The sequence below is a fragment of the Zootoca vivipara genome, chromosome 14, assembly GCF_963506605.1.
Source record: "Zootoca vivipara chromosome 14, rZooViv1.1, whole genome shotgun sequence".
Lineage (NCBI taxonomy): Eukaryota > Metazoa > Chordata > Lepidosauria > Squamata > Lacertidae > Zootoca > Zootoca vivipara.
This window is the reverse complement of record NC_083289.1, coordinates 13,538,498-13,562,380: the sequence shown is the minus strand read 5'-3', so window position 1 is coordinate 13,562,380 and position 23,883 is coordinate 13,538,498. Positions and strand designations below refer to the sequence as shown.

The window sequence follows — 23,883 nt, the reverse complement described above, 5'->3', positions numbered from 1 at the left end:
ACCACAGTTGTAAGGGCATTAAATAACATTAAAATGAATGGCTCTTGCCCGTGGCTATTTTCATACCTCGGAACAAAGTAATGCTTCTTGATAATGGCAATAAGTTACTAAACTACCCTTAAAAAAGGAACTAATTTTGCATGAAACCCCTGAGCAAAGTCTTGGCAATGTTAAGATGGGGAGTTTTCATGGCAAGGCATATACTTATATGTGCTTCCAGCTGCAAGGCCTCATTTGGTATGCATCATAAAACCAGCAAGCACTCTTTTGTCAGGCACAGTGCCAGGTGCAAACATGTAATGCTGTGGAGATGGAGAGAACTTCCCATCTCCCCTTCATTTATTCCAGCAAGTTTCCTGCCAAGCCATTCTCCTCTAAATAGCAAAAGTTCTTTTGCTGTGTTATCCTGTACATGCCTGCTTAGAAACAAGTTCAACTGAGTTCAGTGGGACTTACTCCCAGGTAAGCATGAAATCAGCCCTGAGTGCTCATTGGAAGGACAGATCCTGAAGCTGAGGCTCCAATATTCTGGCCACCTCATGAGAAGAGAAAAGACCCTGGATGCTGGGAAAGATTGAGGGCACAAGGAGAATGGGATGACTCTGGACGAGATGGTTGGACAGTGAATTCTTGAAGCTACCAACATGAGTTTGACCAAAGAGCGGGAAGCAGTGGAAGACAGGAGTGCCTGGCGTGCTCTGGCCCATGGGGGCACGAAGTGTCAGACACGACTAAATGACTAAACAACAACAAAGCATGCACAGGATTAAACCTCAAGGTTTCAAAGCCTAACTGCAGGGTTTTTTTCCATATAGCTCAAATACACACCCAGAAATCCTTTTAAAAAAACCAAACTATAATAAACTATTGAAAATAATCAAACATCCAGAAATCCTTATTCCAACAAAATGCCTTTGGAGCGATAGCCCCATCTGCACTATACATCTAGAGCAGGCTTCCTCAACCTCAGCCTTCCAGATGAGACTACAATTCCCATCATCCTTGAACACTGGTCCTGCTAGCTAGGGATCAGGGCCATCTCGAGCAGGTCGCGCGCCCTGGTGCAGAGGGTCGGAGATCGCTCCGGCGCCCCCGCCCTCGCAGGGCGCAGCACGGTTTCCCGCCCGGCGCCCTGCCTGCTGGCCCAGCGCCCTGGTTCACCGCGCCACCAGGGGTCTACCTAGAGCCAGCCCTGCTAGGGATCATGGGAGTTGCAGGCCAAAAACATCTGGAGGGCCAAGGTTGAGGAAGCCTGAGCAATACCATTTAAATGGTCATGGCTTCCTGCAAAGAATCCTGGGAACTGTAGTTTGTTAAGGGTGCTGAGAGTTCTTAGGAGAACTCTGTTGCCTTCACAGAGCTATGATTCAGAGAATTCCTCTTCCTCCTCAGAATTGACTTCAGTGATCTCAAGGGGGGGGGCAGAGGATGGGGGCAAAATTATAATCTGTTGGCTCTGGCTCCATCTTTCAGGGGCTCTGCTCCACCAACTGTTGGCACTTCTGTCTTGCACCCTACTAGTCCCAACACCACCAGCCACCACTGACTACGATCCTTAGCCATAATCCCAAAGCAGCTGGTATTCATGTTCAGAAAACAACAACAACCCAGTTATGTGTGGAGAAGCCTTCCCCGTCACTTCTGTCTCCCAATCATCTCAGAATCTAGCATTCATCCAAAACCTTCTGGTACAGTCATACCCAGGTTCGCGAATGCCTTGTGACTCAAATGTTTTGGCTCCCGAACTCCGCAAAACCAGAAGTGAGTGTTCCAGTTTGCAAACATTCTTTTGGAACCCAAACATCCGACGAGGCTTCTGCAGCTTCCGATTGGGTGCAGGAAGCTCCTGCAGCCAATCGGAAGCCACGGCTTGGTTTTTGAATGTTTTCGGAAGTCGTTGTTGTTGTTGTTGATATGCCTTCCATCTGACTGGGTTCCCCCAGCCACTCTGGGCAACTTCCAACAAATTAAATCACAATATGACATCAAACATGAAAAACTTCCCTGAACAGGGCTGCCTTCAGATGCCTTAGTTTCATACACCTACCTGGTTAATACAGGGTGGGTACCAAACACTCCATGCTCTTCATTATAATTGTATATATTGTTTTTCCTTTGGGCACACATATGGAATGATAGTGTAGACCAGGCACCCCAAAACTGCGCCCCTCCAGATGTTTTGGCCTACAACTCCCATGATCCCTAGCTACCAGGACCAATGGTTGGGGATGATGGGAATTGTAGTCCAAAACATCTGGAGGGCCGAAGTTTGGGGATGCCTGGTGTAGACCAGTGGATCTGAAACTTTGTGTTATTAGGCTACTCTTTCCATATTGACCTCTGCCTGGAGCAACTAGGCTTCTGGGGGAGTCTCTTAGGAACCTCACTGCTATAGACCCAGGCTGAATATATCCTCTACTTTTACAGCACATTTAAATCACACCGCCTTCCCTGAGAACTCTGAGCACTGCAGTTTGTTAAAAGTGATAAGCATTGTAGCTCCTTAAGGGGTAAACATTTGAGGGGAAAATTTGTGCTTTGATTAAGGAACTACTTTATTCCGAACTTTAAAATGGGAAGTGCAATGCTGGTGGTCAACAAAAGAGGTTTGAAGACTCTCTCAAGGCAAATCTTTAAAAATGTAATATAAACACCGACAACTGGGAAACACTGGCCTGCGAGCGCTCCAATTGGAGAACAGCCTTTATACCAATGGTGTCATGGGCTTTGAAGACGCTCGAACTCAGGACGAAAGGGAGAAATGAGCTAAGAGAAAGGCACGCTTGGCAAACCCTCACCGTGATTAACTCCCTCTCTGAAACCTATGTCCCCACTGTGGAAGGAAGGATGTGTGGATCCAGAATTGGCCTCCACAGTCACTTACGGACTCACTGTTAAAACCGTGTTCCTGGAAGACAATCTTACTCAGCTACAAGTGATCACAGAAGAAGAAGAGGAAGAGGAAGAGGAAGAGGAAGAGGAAGAGGAGGAGGAAGAAGAAGAAGAAGAAGAAGAAGAAGAAGAAGAAGAAGAAATGTACAGAGTGTACTGAGTCCCATTTCTTACAAAAAGTAGTAACCCTTTATTGCTGCATTGCTTCAGACTTCAAAGGGTGTGGGTTTTTACTGTATATCAGGGGTTGGCAAGGTTTACCTCGCCTGGGCCAGTTCACTCCAGTGGAGATCCCTCCACGGGCTGGATTGCGCGCCTGCCTGCAATTTCCAGCATCTGCGCATGCGCAGACACAGTTTCTGGTGCCGCGGAAGCGAGTCCCCATGCCATGCTGTTTAGGGCAATATGTGGGAACTTGCCAAGTGAGCGGCTTGGTTCAGGGCGGCTTGGGGGCCAGTTAAACGACCCCCATGGGCCTTAGGTTGCCTACCCCTGCTGTATATGATGGATTGCTGCCCCACAAAAGGTGAGGAAATAATGCAACACATGGAAAACTTGATTTCAGAAGAATGGTTCTAGACTTTCCCTCTTGCTGAGGCGGTAGTTTTCTATAAGCCGTGATTTATTTGCTTTTCAGGCTGAAGCATTCGGCCATGTGATTTTCCCACCTGCAATTTGGAATGGGAGATGTAGAGTCCAGAAATGGGTGGATGGCCTCTGTTTGCTGTTTGTGAGAACCAGACTCTTAAAAAGCTCCCAAAATAGTCAAATAATTCAAAATATATGGCTATAAAGATACTGTTGCAGTGCCAAACTGTAAGTAATTTTCATTTCATATACAGTGCTTGCCACCAACACAGTACTGAATGTTAGATTGACACAAAAAGCCATTTTTGGAATAGAAGGGGTTTTTGTCTGAAAACCTGGATGAAAGTATGACAAGTAAATCCTGCTCCATAATCTGATGGTTGGAACATTAGGTTATTAGTCCTGATCGATTTAGTAAGTTCTATTCAATGCTACCCTGTTTCTCATATTTTAAGACATACCCATAAAATAAGCCATAGCAGGATTTTTAAGCATTCAAGGAATATAAGCCATACCTTGAAAATAAGACATAGTGATAGGCGCAGCGGCAATGCCGGCCGCGGCAGGAGGAGGAGGAAAAAAATAAGACATCCCTTGAAAATAAGCCATAGTGTGTTTTTTTGAGGAAAAAATAAATATAAGACGTGTCTTATAATATGAGAAACACGGCCTTTCTCAGAGTAGGCCCATCAAAGTTAATGAGCATGACAAACTTAAGCCCATTAATGTCAAAGTAGGATTTAGTTTGAGACAAAGCATAATTTTGAAAGTATTCGCATGTCTGTTCCATTTAAAGATAGCAATTTACACAAAATAGTTTTTTTATTATAAAAAGATGTTAAACAAATGTGTACCATTATACCCATTCACACTTTAGTTTAAAGGCTAATCATCTTTGTTGAAAATTTCTCCTGTTTCTCCTTCATATAGTGGGGAAAAAATATTTAAAAAATACATACCAATTCCAGCTTGACCTACAATCCAGGATAGTCGGATGAAGAGCATCACCCCCCAGATATTCAGCATGCATCTCACCTAAATTATAAACAAAGACAATTGCATCACCATGTAATTGCAGAATGCAAGAGGCATCGATTTTCCATATATAAAAATGACCTATGGTTTGGAAGACTATGATCAGATCCGTGGAAATGTTTAACAAGGCTAAGAGACCTTAACAGTCAAATGTAAAAGTGGCCATAACACAACCAACAACAGCAATGACCAGTGGTGCTTCATGTTGTGTTAAGGCATTTGCCGCAAATGGTGTCATGCAAGTTAGGCCCACCCTCATTGTCCCCCAGTCCTACCAGCTGTAGCCTGAGATCTTCACATCTTGATCAGGGGGAAAATCTTTCCACATTTAGCTGAACACACAGAGAGTCCTTTGTGCATTTCCTGCCACTTGAGGAAAGAGTCTGGGCGGGTTGGATAGTGGGGCAGTGAAAACAGTTAAGCTGTTCATAATAGAACATGTGGAGGCAACTGTCTGAACAGTGCTTTAAATGAAAAAAAACGAAGAAGACATATCTGAGTGCTAATTGAAGCTGCCCATAGAGAGGGAGGGAGGGGGGAGATGCAAAGCAAAGAACACAAACTGGAGCAAGTAAACTCCAGCACAAGCAATTGCATGTGCAGAGGAGGGGATTAAATGTCTGGAAACCAAGCCTTGTATGGAACAGTTGAGGGAGTTGTGTAGGTTTAGCCTCAAAAAGAGAAGACTGAGCGGAGATAGGATAGCCTCCTTCAAATTTCTAAACGGCTGTCATGTGGAAGGTGGATCAAGCTTGTTTTCTCCAGCTCCAGAGGGTAGGACTTGAACCAGTGACTTCAAGTCACAAGAAAGGGCTAAAAACCAGAAAGAACTTTCTGACAGCAAGAGCTGTTCAACAGTGGAATGGACTTCCTCAGAAGGTGATGGTCTCTCCTTCCTTGGAGGTTTTTAAGCAGAGGTTAGATGGCCATCTGCCACAGATGCTTTAGTTGAGATTCCTGCATCACAGGAGGTTGGACTAGATGCCCCTTGGGGTCCTTTCCAGCTCTACAATTCTATGATTCCAGGATATATATATTTCGCTTACCAGGACACCTTTCACCCATCCAAATTTCACAAAGCCTCCTTTGGTTTCTTCTTCCTGGTTGGATTCTGCTTCTTCTGTATTGCCATCTGCTCTGGTGAATTTGTCAACTGAACCAGAAGTCACTGCAATGTTCTAAACAATGACAAAAATTATTTTAAAAGGTATTTAGTATGATTGTCTTTCAGGTGAAAGGAACAGGAGCGTGTCTGGCCTATGGTTCCACAGGAAGACAGGAAATATGCAGAATGTGTGATCAGGGATGCAGCAATCTGAAAAATCTCAGCTTTCCCCCTTTTCCTCTTTAAAAGAATACAAGGTTCTGGCATTTGTGATTGTGAAGATATGGGCAATGTCGGCTGCAAATAAGACACCAAAGCAAATAAGATTTTCAGTGGTTGGAGGTTGGGCTTCAGGACCCGGATAGCTCCCTTCTGTAATTAGCAAAACTATAACAAATCATGCAAAATAGGAGAAAACAAGCAAATCTACAGCTTTCCCCCCTCGCATGGAAAACAACATAGTTCTGCCAAGGCATGTCAAGGGGCTATAAGACTATTTCTATACATGTTGTTTTATCATTTCATTAGGGACTTGAAAGAGACAGAATTTTGGACGGTGTGAATTTTCTAGAGATACATTCATATATCCATGGCCTCTAAAAATTCTCCATGCTATTTTTGGTGGCAAATTTTGAGTGTGTGTGTGTGTGTGTGTTTCATGGTATATTCTACAGAGGAGGACGAGAATTCTCAAACAGTTCAGGAACAGCTTGAAAGCATATGGGGCTGTATGCAGTATTCTCTGTCTGCTAGTCCAAAGGCTCTTGTGCCAATGGACAGGTGAATTTTAATGTTGTGCAACAGAGGAATCCACTGCAACAGTTGTGCCAATGGAAACTCATTGTGCATCAGAATGTTGTTGTTGTTTTTTACAACAAAGTCACCAGCAACCTGCTTACGTGTTCATTGGAGCAAAGCATTTTGCTACTGAAATAAAAATACGGCCGAGTGACTATAATTTAGTGCTACATGGGATAAAATACGTTACTGTACATTAAAGAATGTGTGTGTGTGTGTGTGTGTGTGTGTGTGTGTGTGTGAATTTTGGATCAACCCTATGCTAACTAATAAACAGGATCTATTGTTTTACATCAGTGGGCTTCAGATTTTTTAACCTTAGGACCCTCCCCACTTTGGAGGTTCCTGCAGAGCTCTACAACTTCCCCTCTGACATGCTTATTATCTGCATATTATGTGAAGCTCCACCTGAACAGTTACTACATTAGTACTGAGAACTAGATCTTTGTGTTAAGCTGATTGCAAGCTGCTTCTTCTTTTTTTTAAAAAAAGCCTTGCTTAATTACATAAAACCATGGGAGCTTTTTTACATACATAGAATTTTTATGTTTTGCAGGCACACTCCAAAGAAAGTTGGGGGTTTAGGTCCCACTGAATTTAATTAACCCAGCTCACAGCTAAGCATACAAGATTTCAATTTTATGCATGCATCCCTAGCAGTGGGCCCCATTGAGCAGGAATACCCAATATAGTGCCTCCAGATGTGGACTACAACTCCCATCGGTTCCAACCAGGATGTTCAATGGTCAGGAATGGTGGGATTACTACCCCTGCCATCAAATATAAACTTTCCTCTGAGTAAATATGAATTGGATTGAGCTACAAGTAGGGCCATTCTTAATGCCCTCTCAGTTGAGGCTATAGGGGTTTATTTACCAATAACTATTCAAAAGAACAAAAGAGATTATCTGTCTTTTCTTTCTTTGACATACCTTTGCCAGCTGTTCGTGGATGTCCATCAGGCTTGGTCTGTTAATTTTGACCCCACTGACGCTGCCCGTGTTTCGGTAGTAGCCAATTTTAGGCACGGCATCCATTGTATTATGACCAAATGTTTTCAGGTAATACGTGTTGCTGTGGGTATCATAAGGGTGAAAACTCCCATCTGTTTTAGTGGCACCTCCATTTTGAAAGCAATTGTCATAAAATTCTCTGTTTTCAGGCCTGTAGCCGACTCGGAGCCTGTTATTGACATCGTCTGCAAAAGATGTTTCTTCGTAGCGTTGTGAGTCAGGATCGCCTTGAGATTGTACTGTATTGTCATGGTTTTCATTAATGACATTGACCTGAAATCTGTTTGGACTTGACTCCAAAAATATATTTGGAGAATTATTCATAGACATATTTGTGGGAAATGGATATTTCTGTCTCAGATCTTACTGCTTCTTTGTTGTCAGATTCCCAGACTGCTGTGGTGTGCAGATAGATGATCCCGGTGTCTCTCATTCAGTAATTGCTTCCGCCAACACTCTTACACTGTCACCCAACAAAGAAAAAGCAAGCAATAATTTTTTAAAATTAGCTGATTTCTTTCCAGCCATCAAGCCTGGTCTCTTACCATTTATTTTCATTTTCATTTTTAAAATATCAAATTTATGCACTACCTTTCAACAGACAACGGTGAGAATGGCTTGTAAGACAGAATAAGACATCAGGGAAAGCGTAAGACCCAACAGGATTAAAAGCAGCAGGGAAATTCATGCTGAAGATTCCGGAGAGTAAATGCCTGGAACATTATTACTTGACCGAAGAACTGTGATGCAAAATTCTTTAAGGAAGGTAAGCAGAGGTAAGTCCTCCCTTTAAGCATAGCTGCCAAGTTTTCCCTTTTCTCGCGAGGAAGCCTATTCAGCATAAGGGAAAATCCCTTTAAAAAAGGGATAACTTGGCAGCTATGTTTAAGGAGCCTTCAGGGTATAGATTTACACAGCCCAGCCCAGATCACAGCCACACATTTGGGTTGTTTTTGTTGGTCAAATTGTCCTAAGTCAGACATCCTCTTCTAAGATACCTTCACCCAGCAATGGTGTCAATTATGGCTTCTCTCAGTTCCTCATGTTTCTAATCTTAAACTCAGTTATCCATATGTCCACATCAGTGGGTTGTTTTTTTTTAAGTCTTCAGATTTCATTGGCATTTCAGTGCAAATTTCTCCTAATATATACATTTTTTTGTATGCAACCTAATCGAATATACACCTTTTTGCAAAGCGACGTCCCCTAACATAATTCATTCCACCCCAATTACTTGATATGGCTGTTTTGCCAAAGCTAAGCAGTTCAGGCTCTCTTCAGTGCCTGGATATTGGAAACTGTCTTGAAACCCTTGCACACACAGCCTTGAGTTTCAAAGGTAGGTCCGATTGCTTTGCAAGTTCCGAGCTGGTGCAATGATTTGCCTACCTTCACCTTTTGCCCTGTCCAGTGTGCACAGCAACTGTGGTTTGGATTGTACCTTTAGTGTTTCAATTATTATATTGCAAGGGCTGTTTAAAATGGTTAATTTATCACCTTCCTCTAGGGTTGCCATATTTGAAAAAGTGAAAATCTGGACAGAAAACTGTTGAGGTGTGTGTGTGTTTGTGTGTGTGTGTGTGTGCACGCACACACTGACTAGCAATGGCTCCCCAGGGTTTCAGACAGAAGTCTTTCCCAGTCTTAACAGGAGATGCCAGGAATTGAACCTAAGACCTTTTTGCATGCAAGGCAATTGCTCTACCACCACTGAGCTACGCCCTTCCCCAAAGTCAGTAGAGGGTCTCCTCTTGTTGTGCCCCATTCCTCCCCAAGGGAAGATCAGCTTCCACTGAATTATTGTTACTTATTTCCTTAAAACATTTATACCCCAGCGTTACCCCAGTAAGCCAGTAATTGGCTGTCGGAAATGAAGTCCAAGCGAAAATCAGCAGTGTTGTTTTTGCCAATTTCCCTTAAAAATAGCTCAGAAACTTCATTTTCTGTACACACTGAGCAAGAGGGATCTATGGTCTGACTTGGTATAGGGCAGCTTCCGAGGTTCCCATGACTTGCCATCCACTTCATTTTGGACAGCAGGCCCTCTGAAGACAATCGGATCACATGGGCGGGTTGATATCAGACTGGGAACAGGCATTCCACCAGGCGTCAGAGTCTATAGGTGTATAGGGCTTGGGAAGTTAAATACCAGCATGTCGACACGTACTCAGAAATGAACCATGTCAGCACATCTCATTAAATGCAAGTCCCGCCCCAAAGCTTAGCTTGTGTCCTCACTAGACCTATAAATTGCACTGGCTGCCAATTAGCTACAGGGCTAGGTTCTTAGGGCTGCTATTTGTCTGGCATTTCCTGGACATAGCCGGGATTCGGCAGTTGGAAGCAGTATCCAGGCGGAAACCTCTGAACTGTCAGGGAAAATCCGGATGTGTGGCAACCCATATCGGAAGTGTAGGTTTTTGCCAAATTTCCTTTAAAATAGCTTTTAAAAAAAAAGATTTTGCAAAGAAAGCTTAACATCTTTGCCCTTTATATATCCAGTTGATCACTGTGCCCTGCAGGTAGCATCTTATCAGAAGGTCCATTCTGCATGATACAAGAACTGCCACCTAAAGGTAAAGATAAAGGGACCCCTGACCATTAGTTCCAGTTGCGGATGACTCTGGGGTTGCGGCGCTCATCTTGCTTTACTGGCCGAGGGAGCTGGCGTACAGCTTCCGGGTCATGTGGCCAGTAGGACTAAGCCGCTTCTGGCAAACCAGAGCAGCACACGGAAATGCTGTTTACCTTCCCGCAGGAGCGGTACCTATTTATCTACTTGCACTTTGACGTGCTTTCGAACTGCTAGGTGGGCAGGAGCTGGGACCGAGCAACAGGAGCTCACCCTGTCGTGGGGATTCGAACCGCCGACCTTCCGATCAGCAAGCCCTAGGCTCAGCACCATCCATGTCCCAGTTTGCAATTTCTTCCTCTTAAAAATCAGACAGGTGCTGCCTCTGTTGTGTTTTTGGTGCCTACTGAAAACCTTTCTCTTCCAACAAGCCTTTTAAGTAGACAACTTCCCCAGTCTGCATCTGTATCGGAATTGGGTTTTTTTAAAAAAGGTTTTAAAGATGTCTTTATTGTTTTATCACATTTGCATTTGCCACCCTGGGCATGTCATACATTTAGTAAATAATATCTTCTAGCAGTTTGTTCAGAGCTGGTTCAGAATGATGCCACAACTATAGAAGGATGATGCAGGAGTCTTGAGTTCTACCCAGAGACTGCTTGCAACTTACATATTTACTTCTCAGTTTTCACATAAGACTCAAACAGGCTTATAGTTAATGCAGTAAAATTGCAAATATGGAATAAAAAATTAATAATAATAATATAATTCAAAGCTCTGCCAGCTGGCTCTGACCAAGGCACAAGGCAAGGAGAAAATTGGGTAAATTCAGAATGAATTGAATTTACTCTCTCCCCATCCCTAGTTTGATAAGCGGGAGGAGGGAAAAAAACCTGAGTGGAGGTGGGTGAGTGGGAGGGCAAATGAGTATTTTAAGCAGAAAAGTAGCAGGCAGGACCAAAATGTGAACCCTTCACTAAAACAACTATACACTGGGGATAGAGGATGTGGAGTCAGGGAAGAGTTCTGCATCCACAACCCACCTGCTACACCACTTTCTTACCACTTTGGTTCTAACTTCAGTCTGCCACCAATCATCGCTGAAAACACACACACACCATAGAAAACACATTTTGCATTTTGGTACTTGTTTATTTTTTCAGTGATATGCAAAGCTAGCCTCGAGTGGACACAATCCAACACTAAATTAAGCCATTAAGGCTCATTGAATTTAATTGGCTCAGATATGCCTAGTTTGCGTTGGATTGTGGTCAAATGCTACAAACACAGCAACTTTTGGGTGCCTGTGTGCTTGCAAACATCAATCAGGGTGCCACAGCCAAAGATATTGGTGCTCTTCCAAACAATTTGATATAATCTGGAAGTATCTTTGGAGATTATATTCCAGTAAAGTTTCTGTTGCTGAACTGGCTGTCACTGTTCACATGTGCAAGTCAAACGCACATGCATGCACAGCTGGATATGAATCGTTCAGCTGTGATCCCAACTGGTAGGCTCAGCTCTTGTGTGGGTGCATCTTCCTGTCTGTCTTGCAATGTAGGTGGAAATCTGCCTCCCTGTCTACTATCTTGGACAGCTAGGTGTGTGCAGGAATAGAAAATGAAAACTTTTATTGCTTGCGGCTAAAGGCCTTTGCAAAGATTAAACAAGTTCAAACAAATCACATTTTTTTAAAAAAAATATTGAAAGCACTGTATATGCATATTAAATAAAGATATTGCATTATATTGCATGCTACCATCTTTTAGGGGGACCCAGGTGGCGCTGTGGTTAAACCACTGAGCCTAGGGCTTGCTGATCAGAAGGTCGGGGGTTCGAATCCCTGTGATGGGGTGAGCTCCCGTTGCTTGGTCCCAGCTCCTGCCAACCTAGCAGTTCGAAAGCACGTCAAAATGCAAGTAGATAAATAGGAACTGTTACAGTGGGAAGGTAAACGGCGTTTCCATGTGCTGCTCTGGTTTGCCAGAAGTGGCTTTGTCATGCTGGCCACATGACCTGGAAGCTATACGCCGGCTCCCTCGGCCAATAATGCGAGATGAGCGCGCAACCCTAGAGTCGGTCACGACTGGACCTAATGGTCAGGGGTCCCTTTACCTTTACCTTTACCTTTACCATCTTTTAAACAGACAAGATTTGCAACAACCTGGCAATTCCATTCATCAATCAGTGGGGCGAAAAAAGGAACAACATTAAGGATCTAGCACCTTCTTTCTTTCTTTCTTTCTTTCTTTCTTTCTTTCTTTCTTTCTTTCTTTCTTTCTTTCTTTCTTTCTTTCTTAATACAACACACACATGCTCCTGGGGACAGATCAAAGTATAAAGCTTCCCCCCACCTCTAGATCCTCTTTATGCCCAGATTTCTGTTCACGTTTCCCTTCTTGGCACTGAGCTGATGAAAAGGCCAAGGCAATATTGATTGCACTGTATCTACAGATGGTGTTTTATTCAATTCTGTCTCTCAAAATGCTGAATATATCATCTCTGGTTCATTCAAGTTGCATTTATTGTTGCATTGTTGGGATTTACTTTCTTAGGAGAAAATATGGGCTGCAGTTTTTTCCCTCTCTCTATGTGTTGCAGACAAAGATTTCACAACATGAACAATTCATCCAAATTATGACTGAGTCGTAACCCTGGTGGGGAATGAAATAATACTTTTAAAAAGCTTACCTTTTACAAATGATATCGGAGAGGATGTTGGTATTGTCGGGGATCTGCCTGCTTCAGCTGTCTATCTTTAGGCACCTCCAGAATATCAAATGTTAATACTGTGCAAGCCCTCTCTTTAAACCAATCGGCAGTTATTTTCTAATATTCCTTGCCAATGGTGTCCTTTCCCACCACGAACAATACTTCAGCGGCCAGGTTCTTCTATATAGGACACCGAGGGAACCAGCCAATCCCTGAATTTGAAACAGAAGCTACATGTCCAGGGGAACATTTCAGCTTTTTAAATATTAGCTAGTAACGAGCCCATTAATTCTTAGACGGAAGGAGTCAGATCTGGCACTCAGCTCTCCCTGAATGTCAGTGGACCCAGTGAAGGTGATTTAGGTACTCTTCAAGATCTTGACCTCTGCTCTCCTGAGTTCATAAACTAGGTTTGCAATTGTAAATGCACTCACAGAAATATGCACAGGACTGTTTCGGACCATATTCCCAGCCAGTCATGTGCTACTGAAATAATGGCTATGTAGCAAAGTTTAAAAGTAATTAAATATTCGTGCCAATACGTTGGATTTCTTTATTTATACCCTTGAAGCCTACGAAGGTCATTCTTTCACTTTAGGCACTGGGCGTGATTCAGCAAAAATTAGTTGTGGGTATGGCAACCTGTTTCTTGGTAAAAACGGACATTTGAAGATGCCTCTCACTAGATTATCCTATCTAAGAAGTTAGGAACTGTTTGAGGGTGACAGCCAAAGAACAAAACCTTACATTATCTTTATCTTGATGAAGACACGGAATACTTACTATCACTACGCCATCCTTTAACACCTGAGTGCTGCCGTTCATTTGATTTGGGGCGGTTACATAAGAATGCAAAACGATTCTTTTAAAGCCATCCAAGTCGGGATGTGGGAATGAATTCCATAGTTTATATGGTGTGTGAAGAAGTACTTTGGAGTGGGGGTCTGCCCTGAAGCATGGAGAAAAGGCTCAGTCAGTCACGCACCCCCACCCCCCCTACCATGGACGGGATACAGTGGATATAAATACAGAGGGTGGTAGTCCACTAAGAAGAAGAGTTTGGATTTGATATCCCGCTTTATCACTACCCGAAGGAGTCTCAAAGCGGCTAACATTCTCCTTTCCCTTCCTCCCCCACAGCAAACACTCTGTGAGGTGAGTGTGACTAGCCCAAGGTCACCCAGCAGCTGCATGTGGAGGAGAGGAGACGTGAACCCGGTTCACCAGGTTCTACCGCTCTTAACCACTACACCACATTGCTTACCACTAAGTTGTACTCAGAGTAGATCTATTGAATTCAGTGCTTCTTAGTTGTGTTCATTGATTTATATGGGTCTACGACTCCAGGTAAGACTTAATTCAATGCCAGCCATGGAATTTGGGAATATTATGGAAGACAGCTATCCTGGGTTCTGATTAAAGTGGAATGAGAAGGAAAATTGGGCAGAGAGCATCCATGTAGAAGTACCTAACAAAGGATCAAATCACTGATAGGGAACCTGTGACCTTCCAGATTTCAATGGACTACAACTCCCATCATACTTCACTGAATTCCATCCAGCGTCTGCTGAAGACATTCTTATTCGGATAAAGCTACCCAAATCTTTATAAAGTTTGCAGGAGTTTTAATTTGTTTTGTTTTATTGCGATAATTTCATTGTTTTATCGTTTTTCGTAAACCACTTTGAGCTACCCCCCCCTACAATCAAGTGGTATATAAATTTCATGACATATAAACAAACAAATAAAGTCCCTGACCATTGGTCATGCTTGATGGGACTAGTGGGAGTTGGGAGTCCAACAACTCCCGAAGAACCACAGTTTTTCCATCTTTGAGTTAAATAATCCAACAAATGTTAGATGGCCCTTTGGTAGTTCTTGTGTGCTTGGACTGTTTGTTCTTTTAGTTTCTGCATTTGATAGCTCAATATAGGTTTACAAGCTTTAGCACAACTGGGGGGGAAATTGTGGTATGAAAAGTTGTAGACACGGGGAGTTATGGGGCATGCACTAATTGGAAACGAAGCCGTGTGTCCACCCCAAAATGAAACCAGCCAAGCCCAGGGTGCTGGCTGCTTAAATGAGCGAGGGGTGGGTCCAAGGGAAGCCCACCCCCGGCTCTATTGGCTCCGCCCCCCGCACAGCCCAAGCCCTAGCGTGCATCCCCATTTGCCAAAGCGGGGCCCAGCCGGGTTGAATTCCCCCACGGGGCCCCAGTGAAGCCTCCTCTGTCCCACAATGCCGCTGCATCCGAAAGGGTGAGCGGGCTTGCAGGCACAAACAGTATTCAAAATGGGTCTCCATATAACTGCCCTGATACCATTGTGAGAACATGATTGTACAATAAAAGAAGAGACCCTGAATTTCCTGTATTCACTAGAATACTTCCAAAAAATATTGTCAGTCTGGAGGCAAACTGACTCTCTTAAATGTCACACTGTGCCTCATGAAGCCTTTGGAAGGAATGTTCCCTAGTCCTGCTAGCTAGATGATTCTCACATGCAGCCCTGTTACCTCCCTGCAGCGTTCCATTGTATTCCTATTTCCTGCAGCATTCGAACCCTTTCCTCTCTTTGGACTCTGGCTTTCACGTTTTCAGCTTTCCCTTTAAGATCCAGCGCTGACTGGCATTTTCATTTAGCCGACAGACCCGCAATTCCCTTGGTTGTCATTTGTCTAGATTATAAGGCAAACGGCACAATATGAAATTATAGAGATGAATGAATGGTCTGTCTGTGCCGATTGGCTTTATCTCAGCGGGCTCTCAGAGCACCTCTTTAACAAGAGTGACAAGGCTGAGATGAAATTTTGATTCCAGCATTTCTTAAAAATGGAATTGAACAGCTGTCAAATATTGTCACTCTCGTTCTCGCTGTATGAGCTAAGAGGTGACCTTGAGGCACAACTTGTTACTGCCTCTTCTTTGTGTCTTCTTAGAGCTTTTTCACATAGTCTTCATTGTGTGAGACAGTAAGCAGAAGTAAGGACTGCTCCAAGCTAGCCCCTTCTAGGTGTTCCTGGGTCAGAAGCAGGGCTCTCAACCCTCCTGGGAGCCCTGAAGGAGAGAGATAAAGAGGGAGGGAGGTTGATCCTCTCCTCTCCCCAGCCTCATAAAAACAAACTCTTGGTTAGCGCCATCTCTCTGCTTGCCTCCCCCTGTGCCTGGCCTAGGAACGCCTAGTCTCCAAGGCTAAAATCAAGGCATTGTAATTTTCTATTCAGGTTGGACTTGCAAATCTTGACCATGCTTGAAATGTCCTCCTCCCTCACGACTTCTTTCTCATTTGCACAATCATTTGCACACCTTTGCACACTTCGTTCTTACCTGCACACGGTGCTTTTTTTTCTTTTTAAAAAATGTTTAGGGGTACTCTCAATTTCCTACTCATATTGAAATACTGCCCCTCAATGAGGCCAAACTTAGATTCACAAAATGTTTAGGGGTATGCGTACCCCTGCGTCACCCCGAGGAAAAAAGCACTGCATTCCGAAGCAGAAACCACGTGAAAATGATTATGAATCTGCAACAAAGCCTTTATTTAACAAAACAAAGCAAAAATGCCACCCCCATGTCTTCAAAACATAGGTGTCTGTTACAAATGCTTCCTTACTAAGGAATTACAGGGCCCCTCCCCTCCCAAATGAAAAAAACACACACATAAGAATTAAGGCAGGGTAATTTGGTTTTGGAGTATTTCATGCAAGTGCATATTCAAACGTCCCCTTATCAAGCCCTTCCACCTCATCCTCCCACGTGGAGGATGGCATACTGCTATAAGGGTCTAATAAGATTTTGAAGCATCTGATAATCAGAAGTCCCAAAAAGACACACAGGATCCCCACAAAGGCAAAGCCGGTTTTTTGTTCCAGAGTGAGGGGAAAGGTGGACACCTCGTTGACACTCATGCTCAATGACGCGTTGTTGCAGTAGTTACTGCTCATCTCTGGGCTTCACATCCTGCTGGGCTTTCGAGATTTTCACTTCTTCACCTGTGAACAAAAACAGGAGGCATGTTTTGGTTGTAGAGATAGCATTAGGATGCTGCCTATCTCCAAGACTGTCCCTGCAAAATAGGGACACTTTGAGAGAGTCTGCTATAGTAGCGAGTGAGCTGCTTTAGTTTAGTGGCTAAAAGTGTGGTTTGGGAAGTTCCTAGTTTAAGTGTAACACCAGCCGTAAGCAAGCTGTAAGGGCTGTGGTCTAAACCACTGAGCCTCTTGGGCTTGCCAATCGGAAGGTCAGCGGTTTGAATCCCCGCGATGGGGTGAGCTCCCGTTGCTCTGTCCCAGCTCCTGCCAACCTAGCAGTCTGAAAGCACACCAGTGCAAGTAGAGAAATAGGTACCGCTACAGCAGGAAGGTAAATGGCATTTCCATGCGCTCTGGTTTCTGTCACAGTGTTCCGTTGTGCAGCTGTTTAGTCATGCTGGCCACATGACCCGGAAAGCTGTCTGTGGACAGCTCCCTCGGCCTGAAAGCGAGATGAGCGCCGTAGCCCCATAATTGCCTTTGACTGGACTTAACTGTCAGGGGTCCTTTACCTTTTTTTATTTTACTATCCCAGTATCCCACTACTACCCTTATACAAGGTTCATCTAGCCCAATACTGTTTGCTCTGACTGGCAGCAGTTCTCCAGGGGCTCCAAAGGGTCTCAATTATTTGCCATCTGATCCTTTTAACTGGAGGCGCAAAGGATTGCTGTGACAACCTTCTGCATGTACTGTGTCACTGGGCTATGGTCCCTGCCTCTTATTCTTAGCCTGCTTACAGTCCCAAATATCTGCAGTGCAAGAATGATGTCAATGGCCTGTCTTGCACGGAAATTGTCTCAACAACTTCTATTGGGCTATTGGGTTGTTGTTTTTATTTTTATTAGGTATTTTGTGGTTTTATATCTTCATTTTATTCTGTGAACTGCCCTGAGACCCCCCTGGGTATAGGGCGGGATATAAATTAAACAAACAAACAAACAAACAAACAACAACAACCACAATGTATGCCTTGTACTTTGAACACTCAAAAATGCTGTATAGAAGTTAAAACATTATTAGTATTATTACCATGTTTGCCAGCGTACAGGTCATAAAACAATTTCTTCATTTAGATTTTTTTTTTACATAGTGAAATCACCAAGGCAAGTTAAAAGTTTATGTATTGTAACTGATAAATGGTACCTGATGCATTCATATAAGGCACACTTCCAGGCTTTCCTGAAGTTTGAACAGCTGTAGAGACATCAAAAAAGGTTAAACCATTGAGCTGTTTTAGTTGTGGTACAAACAGGCAAGTGCTGAATTGAATTCAGGTCTCTTTCAGAAGGAATGAGGTAGCTACTAGGTGGCATTTTTTCTACATCAGAGCAAGAACACACAATAATACTGTAGCAAATGGAAAAGGAGAAAAAGAGGCATACACGGGACAAAACTGCATTTGAAAATGCACTTTTATGTCTGAATGTTTTATTCGAATTTTATGGACCCACCTAAAGCACGTGTGTGTGTGTGTGTGTGTGTGTGTGTGTGTGTGTTGTGGATTGTATCCAGTGTCACTTAGTGTTATACCTGTTCCGCTGGCAAAATGTTTGGACCAGCAGAATGCTGCTGCACAAGAAATTGCACAAGCACGTTGCTGGTAAGTTCATTTGCAATACAGATTGTACAATCTGCTGTGAAATGAGTTTCTGCTAGTGCAATTCTTTCGTTGGATTCCTCTGTTGTGCAAACTGAAAACTCACCTGCCTGCTAGCGCAAGACAGATTTACCATACATGCAAAGTGCATGCTCTGTTACTGAACTACAGTTCAGTAACAGTTTACAGACCACCTTGGCTATCTCTTAGTGCAGACCCAGGTCATCGAGCTTGAGCTTCTATAGTTGCCAGCCATCACGAACCACCATTGCCAGGGTTGGCAGCAACACCAGCAGCAATGATAATATTTTATTCTCTTGCTAATTATGGTACTTTAAATGTACATTTTGTATTTGACTTCCCTTGTTAACGTTTTGTTTTGAAATCTTCAAGATAGTATTTTTGTTTCCTGTTAATTATGTTGCTTTGAATGTATACTTGGCTTTCTTCAGTAATGTTTTATTCTGGACTAGTGTCATTCAGCCCGTTTACTAAACGGACGCTAGAACATTTTTTGGCGGCGGCGTGGGGGGGCTGACTGGCCCCTCCCATGGCCGCCGCTTCGTCGGGGCGCTCCGCTCAGCCCAGCTGGCCAGCGGGCGCCCAGGAGAAGGCCACAATTCGGTGTCTTTCTGCAGCGGCAGCGTGTGGGGGGGCAGCTGGCCCCTCCCACGGCCGCCGCTTCGTCGAGGCGCTCTGCTGAGCCCAGCTGGCCAGCGGGCGCCCAGGAGAAGGCCGCGATTCTTCTGAGGACAGCGAGGGAAACAGTAGGCAGAGGGGTGGGGAGAGCGTGCGTATGTGTGTGCGCGTCAAGTCTCTGCGTCCAGTTCCTGTGTCCGTGGGGCACATGCGCAGTAGCGCGGACACAGGGACTGGACGCAGAGACACTTGCATATTATTATATAGGATTGTTTTATTTGATGCTTTAATGTAGGTTGTAAAGTGCTTTGAGATATTTTCAACAATATATAAAGCGGTATAGAAATGAAATTAACAACAACTACAACAACGGCGCTTCCAACTTAACTTGGGACTTAGCTACATTAGAAAAAAAAGGTTTGGAATGCATTATAAACAAACAACACCAGATGGCACTGTAGAGCAGAAAACTTTTCTATGCGCTTTTACATAGTGTTTCTTTTCTTTTCTTATAACGATTTAATTTCTGACTTATATATAGTGTTCCCACTCTAGTGTAGATCCACCCTTGGGTAGCCATTGGCTATCCAACAAAGCTGAATGTTGGGAGATTCAGGACAGGCCAAATAAAAGACTTCTTTGTGCAGTACATAGCTAAACTATGGAACTCCCTTCCATGGGAGGCACTGATCGCCACCAATTTGGATGGCTTTAAAGGAGGATTAGGCAAATTCCAGGGGGAGAAGGTTATCAATGGCTGCTAACCCTGATGACTGTATTCTTGTTAATATATTGCTTGTTAATATATTGCTGTACACATAAAGTGAGCAGGTTAACACAGCAGAAAAGAAGGTTTTAAAAGCAACAGCCGAAGAAACCAGTCCTTGAAGGATTTACCCAGATTTCTTTGAGAAAGGAGATGAAAAAGGGATGGGAATATTTCATCGGAGCTATAATCATATTTCATCATCTAGTTTAGTTTCAAAGACTGGATTGGAAATGAGAATTCATGACTGTGAAGGTCAAAAGCTGCCGCTGTACTCCTTGTTCCGGTTCATTGCTATCTGATAGCCTGATTTATTTTTATTTTTATTTAAAGGATAGCTTTATGGACCTTTCCAAAGAATAAAAATGCAAAGGCAGCCCTCCCTCCTTGGCTGGGCAAGTGCAGTGGTAAACAGGATGAACTGAGAAACCCCTAGCTGGAAATCGCAGGCTGAAATCCTAACCCCACTTACCTGGGAATAAGTCCAACTGGATTCAGTGGGACTTCTGAGTAGGATGACTGAATAGGCAAACAACTATTTCTCGCCCCCGTAATCAGCACACTGCTCTACAATCTGGAAATATAGGCCTGCTTTGCAGGGATGCCATAAGGATTTCTATGGTAATGGGTACAAAGTGCTTTAAATGAAACGCTTACAGGAAAATGTCATATGGCTCATTATCATTGTTATAAATACCGTAGCAATGCCCCCATCCTAGCATCAATAGTGCTACAGCCCATTATCACATAACAAAACGGGGTGGGGTTGCCCTTTCTCAGTGTGGTGTGTTCCAGTGTGAAGCCAAGGAGTGCACAACTTCACACAAGCCTGCAATCTTATGCACACTTTCCTGGGAGAAAATTGAACACAGTGAGGCTTACTTCTGACTAAAGATGCACAGCAGTGCACTGCAAAGTTGTTATGGCATGGCCACACCTAATGACACTCACACAGCTTTGTTTGTTTCTTATGTCAATCATCAATTGCAGGCAATACCCTCACTGGAAAGGAAAGTGTGTTTTCCCATTGATAGTCAGTTAGAAGTATTGAGGTAATGCAATACCTTTGCAACCCAAATACTGCTTGAAGGAAAGATGCCTAGATCTCCAGAGGCAAATAAGTGACAACCATGCATTTATTGCAATTACACATATATTGGAACGGCTCTAAGATGACACATCTCTTCTATGTAGAATAGTTAAATCCAACATCAATAGGGTGCTAGAATGTGGGTGTTGCCACTGCACTGTTTGGGGTGTGGACTGGGGACGGGGAAAAAATTCTGTCAATTCTGCTTCTCCCAGTTTCTAATTTTTCCATTCATAATTTCATTCCCCCAGATTCCTGCAGCAATTTGTGATTAATTTATTTTAAAATCCTCACAAAAATTTATCAGCATTTAGGTGCAAATTTCTCCAAATATTCACATTTCTGTATACAGTTTTTGACTAACACACACATTTTTGCAAGCATTTTTCATAACAGAATGCATTTTTGTATGTCATTTTTACCAATATATTATTCCTTATGCACATTTCCCCTAAAATATGCAATTTTTTAAATAATGAAAAACCTGGTCGGTTGGAGAACCACATTGCAAAATTTGGATATGCGGAAACTTCAAAGGATGGTGGTGTTTCAGTTCTCATATTGTTTCAGAAAGGAGAAAATTGATAGATTTGCTTTTAAATGTGAACAGAATCAAATTTCTCCCTCATCCCTTGTGTGGACAGCCATCTTGCAGATTTGGCCTTTATGGTACTCCTGTAAGGTATTGCCCAGCATTGTTGCATTTTCTTTCTTTGCCACTTTGGAGCAACAGCAGGTTGCCTGTGAGCCAACAAACACGAACAACCGGAATCTTACCTTGCAGAGAGAAGGCAACACTTTCCTTTTGCAAGGTATAATACATAACACTAATGAACTGTATTTCCTTGATGAGAGAGCTCGTCTAGTACGTTTATCAACCGCTATGCCCTAATAATAGCCTACTTGCCTTTTGTGGGCAACGGAAGGAGATTACGTGTCGCTGGGGAACCTGCTAGCGTCAGTGTGGCTAGACTGGCTTGTTAACATGCTACCGGTAGTACAGTATACATACATATACTGAACAGGTTAACGCAGCAGCATGTACATTTTAAAAAACAAGCCAGTCGTCGATTCCCCGCTTGCATCTGAAGCGTCGTGGGATATGACTCCCCCTCTCTCCGGTTGCAATCCTCACACGACACCTACTTGAAAGGAAACCCCACTGCAACCAGCAGCAGGACTTGTCAAGTAAATATGGTTAGGGACCTGGGTTGCTCAACATCCACGAAAAATCCTTCAGCATCCAGCAGGCTCCCCCCCAAACAATAGCATCCTTGATTTAGGTGCTCTATGCTCTATGCACAAAAGCAAAATGAGATCTGCCTGCCTTCGGCAATCCCCCCTCCCACCTTCGGCTGCTAGACATTACCTGGTCATAACAAGAGAAAGGTAGCAAGCAGCAACCGAGTCTTGGGCGCCGTTGCCAGGGAGGAAATCTACACTGCCCAGCTAACCAAGGTCAATGCATCCTGTTGCATTCAGTCCAGCTGGAGAGCCATGGCAGATGGATGCCTCACCCATCCTCGTTTCCTCGCCCGAGAGCTAGATGCCAAAGCAACACACTCAGCCTTCTCCCCCTCCGCCGCCACCCACCCACCACGCACAACAGCCCACTCACCCCCGTCCGAGTCAGACATCCTGAGAGTACAAACCCTTTTCCTCCTCATCCTGTGTCCCCATGCTAACGACCTGCCGAAGTTTCAAGGTCTCAGAAAGAGGATCAGGTCCCAAACTGTCAGGGAGCCCTGCGAGGATTTCTGTGGCTCCCGCCCAACGTGAGCATCGCCAGGGCTCAGGCTACATCTAACCACATTAGCATCGGAGAATCTGGACTCGGCTATGGGCGTTCCTTCAGCCGGGTTAGATGCCTCTCTGGGTGGGGTAGGGTCCTTTCCCGAGCACATACACACACACGCACGCACCGCTGGCAAGTACCTGGGGATGCTCAAGCGGTTTTAATTTGATGGTGAGGGGCGTGGGGTGGAGTGGAAATGTGAGGGGAGGGGGGTGGGCAATATGAAAGCTCGATTATCATGCAGCCAAGGCTCCCCCTTCTCTCTTCCCCACGATCCAGATTGATCTGAAGTTCCTGCAAAACACTACGTGCGAGGCATTAGCAAATCTGCTATGCTCTCTCAGCTGCTGCAGCAGCAGACTGGGTCCTATTTGCTTGCAGTCCTCCTTGCAAAGCTTGTTGTTCGGAAATGTGCAGCTCTGGGGAGGCGGTTTCTCGGCAGCCTTTAGGCACCTGGGGATAAAACCTGGCGGCGATGGGGATTGGTATTTATTATGGGCAGGGAGAGAAAGCCGTCCGGAGGGAGGTGCGTGGGAGGTCCCCACTTTCCATGCTGGCTGCCAAGTCAACAAATATTAGGCAGGGGGTTTGAAATTGACAAGGCGCGAAGTTGGAGGATGCCAATATCTCTCTCTCTCGCTTCCCTCCCAAAGATGTTTTTTTCCTCCCCCGCCCAGTAATCAAGTGCAAATTATTTAACTTTTTGTTTTATTTAAAGCAAGCTGCAGTACGGTAGCTTCCCGTGGGTCGGTTTGAGAGTGTGCTGGGCAAGGACCGACTTGAGTGCACTGCTTAAAAGGGGGGGGGAAGCAAGCAAGCAAGCAAGCAAGCAATGGTCCGCCGATCTACAGTGGCGGGACGGGTAGGTGGGATTGATTTATTATTATTACTTCGCATTTTGCCTGGGTTGCTCCGTTGTGAGGAACAGCCATGTTGTACGGAATCCGGCGTGTGCCAAATGATGCCCGTTGTACGAAAGGGGTGGTGGACTGGCGTGTGAAGTCCCTCCCCCTTCCCCGGTGATTTCGAATCTACTGTATTGTAAATGCAACCTACAAAAGTCAGATAAGAGGCTGTTTTCCCTATTAACGTCAGTGGGAAGCAGATTTTCCCTTCCGGCGCCTCCCATGCCGGAAAAAAGAATCCTTCCAGGAATTTATGAGAACAGGAGGTTGTTTCCAGATTTTGTCCCGAGACTTAAATGCAGCTGGCAACAAAATGAGAGAATCATTCACTTGCGTAGTTAAAA

At 44.1% G+C, this 23,883-nt stretch overlaps 2 protein-coding genes across 5 annotated transcripts in view; both read right to left on the bottom strand.

Annotated features, from left to right (window-relative positions):
* Window positions 1-7,761, bottom strand: part of SLC12A1 (solute carrier family 12 member 1) — a 67,602-nt gene extending 59,841 nt beyond the window's left edge. For both annotated transcript variants that reach the window (XM_035131125.2, XM_035131126.2), the window contains exons 1-3: window positions 7,351-7,761; window positions 5,562-5,693; window positions 4,440-4,515 (exon numbers count right to left, since the gene is read on the bottom strand). In XM_035131125.2, the coding sequence (XP_034987016.2) occupies window positions 4,440-4,515; window positions 5,562-5,693; window positions 7,351-7,761 (619 nt within the window). The remainder of the gene's footprint in view (window positions 1-4,439; window positions 4,516-5,561; window positions 5,694-7,350) is intronic.
* An 8,483-nt stretch (window positions 7,762-16,244) lies between these two features.
* CTXN2 (cortexin 2) lies at window positions 16,245-22,709 on the bottom strand. Of its 3 annotated transcripts, none has more exons than XM_035131811.2 (3): window positions 22,458-22,709; window positions 17,891-17,941; window positions 16,245-16,705 (listed from the first exon to the last, which is right to left on the bottom strand). In XM_035131811.2, the coding sequence occupies exon 3, from the start codon at window positions 16,655-16,657 to the stop codon at window positions 16,412-16,414; it is 246 nt and encodes an 81-aa protein (XP_034987702.1). In that variant the 5' UTR covers window positions 16,658-16,705; window positions 17,891-17,941; window positions 22,458-22,709; the 3' UTR covers window positions 16,245-16,411. The 3 variants fall into 3 exon arrangements, with proteins under 3 accessions (XP_034987702.1, XP_034987703.1, XP_034987704.1); XM_035131812.2 differs by having other exon boundaries at window positions 22,492-22,709; XM_035131813.2 differs by lacking the exon at window positions 22,458-22,709 and adding an exon at window positions 22,209-22,338.
* Window positions 22,710-23,883: the final 1,174 nt, after the last annotated feature.